Consider the following 8608-nt stretch of genomic DNA (forward strand, 5'->3'; position numbering starts at 1 on the left):
ATACTGTTTTTCTGCGGAGGGAAGGCTTTCCACCTGCATCTCCCACACACCTTTTTACTTAAATATACCAATTCAGAGATCATACAATAGCAGGAAAAGTGGCATATTTCCCATCTCTACTATTATAGAAATTTTGCACCTGTACCTTTGACCAGCTGATCTGTTGACGAAATGGAGTCATTAGAACAGTTGTTGAGCAAATGCAAAAACAATATATATGTATATATACATATGTATATACACATAATACACATATACAGATAGATAAATAGATACAGATATATAAAATGCATGCTACACATGCTATATGCTATATATAATTTGTACACTTCTTCTAATGTTTGCAGTTTTGCATGTGGTCTACTACTTTTCTGCATAAATGTTTTGCAATATTTGTAGAGCTTTATCACCCATCCTATGCTGAAAATGAAGTTTGCTCAGTTAGACTATCCTGGTCAAATGTAAAAAAAAAAAATATATATATATATATATATATATATATATATATATAGATAGATAGATAGATAGATATGGGTCTACTTTGTTTGATAGAAAACACATTTCACTGAAATTAATTTTGTCGAAGCCTCATTTCACTGAAAATGAATTGCCTGAAGACAATTCACTGAAAGCTCACTTCACTGAAAACTCATTTGACTGAAACTCATTTCGTCTAAACAGGTATATGCCCTGTTCCCCACTGTAGTGCGATCTTGGAGTTAGTATATATAGTAGGGGGGGTGGAGGGCACAGTCCCCACATTGGAGGGTGTGGGGGGCATAGCCCCCCACCTATTTTAAATGTTGTAAACCATAGACATGGATTCTTACAAGTCGAATAACTTTTTCCACAAAATAATATATACACAAACTATGTGGGGGTGCTGCACCCATACACACACACAAATTATGCACAAGCACATAGATCATACCTAGGTTGAGATGAAGCGGCAAGGTGTTAGGGACTGCAATTGGCAAAACTGTTGTGTTTTAATTTTTTATAAATAAAACATTTATTTTCCAATCATCGTGTAACTGCTTTCATGTACAGAGTGCTCCCACATACCTCTCTCTCTCATATATATATATATATATATATATATATATATATATATATATGCACACACACACGCACACACATGCACACACATATTCATGACATATGATTATGAGCTTAGTGCATCGAACCTCTTAATCATCGAAAGACATCAGCAAATCTCACCCTATTGACTAGCAACAGTTGGCCAACAGCTGTGACATTAGCATCATACTTGTTACTTTTAGTATGTATAGCATGATGGGAGTAAAAGTATATATTCTTTCTAAGTTATGCGTAGCTTTTGGCCAACTATTGCTATTCGATGTGGTGAGATTCGCTGACGTCATCTTTTGATGATTAAGACATTGATGCTCTTGTCTCGCTGAAATAAGGTTTGATGTTTTAATTGTTCGATCATATGACATGTATCCATATCCGCACACGCACACACTGACACACACACACACAGAATATATACTGTTTTCTCCTTTGTCTCTCTGTTCTGAGCTCTGACAAGTTGCCACTCTCTTCTGGAAAGTCAATGAAGGTTGCTTTCCTTTGCATAAAACAGGTGCTACAAAATTAACAAAACCAGTTTAACAACAGGTTTAAAGATTCACTTTCTTCTCCTCCAGAACCTCTGGAAAATACCAGTAACTTCTCATGGTCTTCGACAAAACAATGAATTTACTTTGTTACCATTTATGAAAGGGCATACACTGCAGGGAAGGATTATTATGAATGACCACTGACTATAGGGCAACATTAAAAACCTCTGACTAGACGATTGGGTACAAAATGGGTTGCCACAACCCCAGATTTAAAAAAAAAAAAAAAAAAAAAGGTCAGCAATGATTGCGTATTTGCTTAGTAATAAGACAGTTGTAACAATATCTGCACTGTGCTAGAATGTCATGTAAAACCATATCTCATTTTCTTTTGAAGTAAACTTACCACACTTTTTTTTTAATTTCTCCAAGTCTTTTGGGTTTCTAATACCATGATGGGAATGGACCCCATTCCTAAGTCAAAGTATGATTAAAGTTCATGAAATTAGTAATGTTTCAATCTTTGATGTCAGCCAGTAGTGCTCTTCACAGCACTCGCAATGTGCCTAGTAATGACTCCTTCTGCAATTCGTACAGAGTTACATATATCGGTAACATACCTAAATACGATTGTAAATTCTTTTTTTATAAGACTTGTTGCTCCTACTACTACTAGGACTGTCTGGGTATCTGACAATATTTCTTGTGGAAGTATTTTTCTTTCCTCTAATTTTTCTCTTAATCGTTTTATACATCTTGTGTCTGAAAATTCCAGGCTTTTTACATAGTAACAATACATAATTTCTTTCTTAATAATTTATTTTTATTTAACATTTGTTGACCAGGAAAGGCCGACTAAGACAGAGCCTATTTTCAGCGGAGGGCCGGGGAGAAACGCTCCAGACACACGTCTTTGGATTGTGGGAGGAAACCGGAGTACCTGGAGGAAACCCATGCAACCATCCGCTTTACTGCCTTTATGGCTCTTCTTTGGTCTATCAGTTTTTGTGATTTTTGTGGACTACTACTTCCTTCTACAACGGGGGGGGGGGGGGGCATCCTTCCCCTGGGCCTGGCATAACCCCACTGCAGTGCTGTTTTTGTGTTCTGAGGATTCTACACTGTCATCTTTTCCAGTCCTGGCACAAGTGCGCCTGCCAGGATTGGGCACTTTTTTATCCTGGGTATTGTGCACCCAGCTATCTTTTTTTGTTTTTGACTTACTTCTATCCATGATATATGCTATATAAATACAGTCTACATATCAGTGTTGCCTTGGTGAGGTTTTGCAAAAACGGGGTTCACCTCATGAAAGTACTCACCAAAACTAGAGTATGAATTACATTTCAGCATTACTACTCTCTTTTGCTTGTGGACTTTTCTTCTCTCCATTCGGACCCCTACGCTTGCTGAATGACACACAACATATTGTTCAAGGCCTCTAGTATATGTCTGAGTGGGTTCATGTTAGTTGAACAAAATGCCAAATCCATGACGACCACATCGCTGAGATGAGAGCGCCGAAAACGAAAATCCCCGACAAAGTTAAGTGCACAAATTATGGCACGGAACCTAGTTCCGTGTCCGTAAAACACCTAAAAACAATAACAAATACCTGTATAGCAGGGGGGCAAGCCCCCCTGCACCCCCCTCACTGAGGGGGCTGCCCCCCTACTTAAATATTCTAACTCCGAAATCACACCACATTATGGGAATACATCCTATTCCGCACTAGACACCATTGCTGGGGATTTTCATTGTCGGCGCTCTCGTCTCAGTGATGTGGTCGTCGTTGATTTGGCATTTTGTTCAACTAACATGGACCCGTCTGAGTACCTGACACCACTGATTCAGTAATTTTGATAATCAGTTCTTTTGGTTTCTAAACAACGAAGACAAACAGATAATTCCATTTTACTAAAATATGGAATAATATCATTGTGCAGTAGCAATCATAATACATCTGACAAAGTATACCATTAATATGCTTATCTACAGTTTTAAGTTTTGATAGATTAGAACAAAAATTATGCTTAACAGCATAACATGATGCTCTGGTAGTTTTCTTCATCACTTACCTTTTCTTTTAATTGTTTACATTCATCCCCTGTACCTTCATTATGCATTTTTTCTGGTGGCTGTCCACATTCATTCGCTGATTGGACAAAAAAGGAACAGTCAGTGACCTCTGTCAATGCATAAGTCAAAGATTTTTTTTTTTATTTCAAACAGAAATTAAAGGCAATAAGGATAATTTTATGTAGCATGACAGCAAATACTTAACAGATATTGATTGGTTTCTCCCCCATAAAAGCACAAATGAACATGAGTTTCAACAAAAAAATATAGGAAGCTGTCTTTTTTGTAAGATAATTCACACACACTGGCTTTTTCCTTGTCTACCCACAAAAACGAGCCTGCTTTTGCTACAAATACTTGCATGAAGTGTTTGTTTTGTCAGAGAACAGTCAAACGTCAACAAATTAATATATATATATATATATATATATATATATATATATATATATATACATACATACATATGTGTGTGTATATCTGTATATACATATATAAATAATTTTTCACCAGACAAGCCAGGTCTATATTAATTTGTGAAAGATAACTTCAGCGAGCCTCTGATATTCCAATATAAATCAACAAACATTCACATCAGTGAACAGAGTTAGTTGGTCAGCATTAGGAAATTTGCCCTTTTCCCCACTGTAATGCTATCTCGTAGTTAGTGTGTGTGTGTGTGTGTATATATATATGTATATATATATATATATATATATATGTATATATAAAGTGGGGGGGTTATAGCCCGCCATCTTGGATATACTGCACTGTGTGACAGTCAGAATGGTGGACAAGTATCTGCTTTCCCTGTATAAAACATTTGCTGATGTATATTCGATGAATGAAGGTTCACTGAAGTCAATCTTCAACTAAATACTATAGACCCAGTGAAGCCTACATTCTGTGTGCTTACAAACAAGGTCTGTGCCTCATGTTAATCAGAATAGAGATGCAGTCATTCAGCTTACAGTTACATTTTAAATGTATTTTGTACCGAAGTACCTTACTGTAATTCTCTTATTTTTTTTTATTGTGAACCATCCTGGGGATCAGACATGTTTTATACAGTTTTTAAAATCAGCATTTCAGAAGGCTTTTGCACTCAGAGTCTGGCACTACATTTGGTTTCCACAGACCATATGGAGGTAATCTGACATCATCTCAAAAGGCAAGATTTTTATGTGGAAGCTAGCTGACCTCTGTTCAAAGGCCAGATGAAAGTAATGTCCAGAATGTGTACTAACTTCTAAAATTATACATATTTCAGCAGAAAAATATTTTCCATATAAAACGTCATGATTGTAACACTATGGTTTTACACAACTAAGGTAGTTAATTCATATTTAACAGTGAGCTGCAATGAAATTCATTAGAGTACAGTTAAAGTCTGATATGCACTTTGAAGCTATTTTGTTACAATCTATAAATTTCATAATGAAATATCTAAAGGGGTTGGAGCTACAGCCTTTCAAAAGACAAGCCTCAGTGGTTTTAGTTCATATGTGTTTACTGTCACAGTTTGGCATTCAGTATCGTACTGTTTCCACTGCAGACGATGTAGCGGACGTCTCAGTATGCTGAGTGCAGTAATGGTTTAGAATATTCTTGAATAAAGGATTTTTAGTCATTATACTTATGACCCCCTCCCCCCTCGGTTTAAACTTACGTGCAGTAAACTCGGTAATGTGAGAATGTATATCTATGGGTCTACCTGATAACACCGACATGCCAAAACACCGACAACGAAATAACCAACACGAAACAAACCGAAAGAAACCGAAAGTTCAAAAACACGAAACTTCACATGCCCGGCAAACCACAATCCCGACAATCAACAAAACAAATACCTTTCCCGAAAAACACACACACACAACACAAGCACACCAAAAACCTTACAAACCTACACTAAAACTTACATACACAACTATCTATGCACTAACCTTAACCAAACCCTAACCCTAAGGTCCGTCACTATCGCACACTTACCTTACCCGCACCCTAACCCTAACTCACTTAATCCGCCCCTAACCCTTAAGTCTGTCACTATCGCACACTTACCTTACCCGCACCCTAACCCTAACTCACTTAACCCACCCCTAAACCTAAAGTCCGTCACTATCGCACACTTACCTGACCTACACCCTACCCTAACGTCCATCACTATCACACACTTATCTTACCCACACCCTGACCCTAACGTCCTTCCCTGCTGCACACTTACATTAACATGTCGGTCTTCTCAGATGTCGATCTTCCGGTGTCGGTGTTCTTGTCGTCGGCATTTAGGACTTTCGGCGTTTTCAGGTAGACCCATATCTATATTTCTGAAACCAGCATGTAACTGCATTTTGTTGCTAAGGTTTTAGTGCAATACCTATGGTTAGAGAGGAACTGTCCTTTACTGTCAGGGACCTTTAGTAGTCTTATAGCCATTTGGGAGCTCTGTCCTTTGATGTTTGGTTCAGAAAAAAGATTTGTGCTTTGAATTTTTAAACTGAGAAACTAGGCATGTATTTGAATCACTTTACTGGTAGGCTCTTCTCAGGGCCATATCCAACACAAAGTGACCTAGACAGCTGCCTAGGGCCTGATGCTGGCAGAGAGGCCCAGTCTGACCATTAATAAAAAGTTACCCACTCATGCCTGGCTGCTCAGCATGGAAGAGGGCCAGTGAGGTGCTCTGCTTGATATGAAGAGAGAGCCTGTTCCAAAAGTGTGGCAATTTCTGGGAGACAAATCTGTCCCTCCAGCAAGTTCTATTAATGTCATATAACCAGGTTAAGGCCTTTAGAGCGAGTAACCCACGTACCATTTGACTTACATATAGGCAGCATTTCCAGTAAAACAGGTTTAAAGATTCACTTCCTTCTCCTACAGAACCTCTGGAAAACATCAGTAACTTCTCATGGTCTTCGACAAAACAATGAATTCACTTTGTTCCCATTTATGAAAGGGCATGCACTGCAGGGAAGGATTATGATGAATGACCACTGAATATTACAGGGCAACATTAAAAACCTCTGACTAGACGGCTGGGTACAAAATGCACCAGATCTAGGATGCTGGCACCCCGTTGTGTGGGTATCAACCAGTTGATCCACGGCACTGGAGTTAATGAAGTCAAGAAACCTTTGGGCAAGTTGAGTTTGCTCATGAGTAATTTATCTAGTAAATGGATGGGTAGTTATCACCCAAAACCATGATGTTCGGATGTATCCTGATAGACTCAAGTAGATCCAAATAAACAGGGTAGGTGTCCTGATTCATGGAGGGGGTCTTGTAGCTGGCAATGACTTGAATAGGTGTTCTATCAACAGTTTACTGCACCTGAAGTATCTCTAGGGAATCATGCTGTCTAATCAATCTGGAAGTGTATTTATCTTTAATGAATATTGATACACTGCCTCCTTTAGTTTTCACACCTTCAGTTTGTGATCTGAATGTGTGGAAGGAGGTGTATGCTGGAGGAACTGCTATGGATCACAGAAAATACCACATTCATGGAACTGGTTTCCCTCTCACATGAAACAAAGTACTTCTCTTGCTCTATTCAAATGTATATTGCATGAATGGATGTGTAGTGACACACTAATCCCTGGTTTAGCAACAATTGCTTTCATGGATAGGGGAAACATGCAAGTACTCAACATATACTTGTGCAGCTTATTTTGGAGATTGGAGCAGTACAGTGGTTAATGCTGTCACCTCACAGCAAGAGGTTCTCTGTTTCTATTCTCGATTGGGGTGCATTCAGTGCAGAGTCTGCATGTCCTCCCTGCATTCGTGTGGGTTTCCTCTGGGTACTGCGGTTTCCTCCCACATTCCAAAGACATGCATCTGGAGTATTTCTGCCCAGGCTAGGAATGCAGCTGGTCATGTTTGATCAGTACCCAACCCTGGTAAAGACACTAAAATAAACTTTGCAAAGCGGATTGGACTTGGGAGAAATGGTGGAAATATGTACAGGAATCTTCTGTGAGACATAAGAAATAATTCCCCTGTCTCTCACACTGCCAGAAGAGTATGATATCCTTGCAAAGGAGGTGTAACCCTTTAACCACTTACTTGCTTAGATACCACAATAAAGATGCAATACCTGACCGGGTAATCAAAGAGCCCAGAATCAGCTTTGTCATTAAGACTTGCAGGACTATAAGACTTGTTCTGAATGCCAACTGCTTTTCTAGAGAAGACCACACTCCTTTTACCACTGGAGAGCCTACATGGGTTCCCTACCAAACACGGGAAGCATCTATTATCAAAATATTCAGCTGCTGAAAAGCAAAGCCCATCACAAAGGTAACAGGGAATGTCCATTACTGAATGGCCTAGCAACAAAGATTTGGCACCAGAAACAAATCAGTGAGCATGGATGGTTCTGGAAACAGTGATACTTCACAATCCCTGCAACAGCCACATCATCAGGCATTTACATGGCACTATGAAAACAATAGCAGTCAGGACACAGCAGACTTTGATCCTCAGTACTGCTTTACATTCTCTCTCAAATGACCTGAAATGGCCAGGGTTATAGCCTCCCATGCCCTCTTCAGGGAAAAGAAAAGAAAAAAGTAACAACAGAAAAAAAATTCCAGGCTAATAATGGCGATTTTATGAGAAGAAATCACACAGAACCTTCTCCAGTTTCTGTTAGCCACAAGAGACTACAGCCAATGTAACAATCACTGCAAAGACATTTCCAGTAAGTCCTTGGATAGGGCAACAATAAATTAATTATCGAGGTAACAGAACACATGGAGAGGCTGGAAACCTTTCCCCTGCAAAGTTTTGATCACCACAGCAAACATTTTCTAATACTTTGAGCACCAAAGAAAGCCCAAATGACAGCATGCTAAAGTGAAAACAGTGCAAACCACAGGAAGCACCTGTGTGGACCCCCCCCCAAGTGCTGATGTGCATAAAAAAGGCTACTATAATTTCTA

The 8608-nt window shown here is 39.0% G+C and overlaps 1 protein-coding gene across 1 annotated transcript in view; it reads right to left on the minus strand.

The window, feature by feature from the left end:
* Positions 1-8608, minus strand: part of LOC122798607 (ubiquitin carboxyl-terminal hydrolase 20-like) — a 1084102-nt gene that overhangs the window by 144592 nt on the left and 930902 nt on the right. Inside the window, exon 10 of the mRNA XM_044067685.1 lies at positions 3665-3741. Within this exon, the coding sequence (XP_043923620.1) occupies positions 3665-3741 (77 nt within the window). The remainder of the gene's footprint in view (positions 1-3664; positions 3742-8608) is intronic.

This window comes from Protopterus annectens, chromosome 3.part1 (assembly GCF_019279795.1).
Source record: "Protopterus annectens isolate FY-2018-M chromosome 3.part1, PAN1.0, whole genome shotgun sequence".
Classification (NCBI taxonomy): Eukaryota; Metazoa; Chordata; order Ceratodontiformes; family Protopteridae; genus Protopterus; species Protopterus annectens.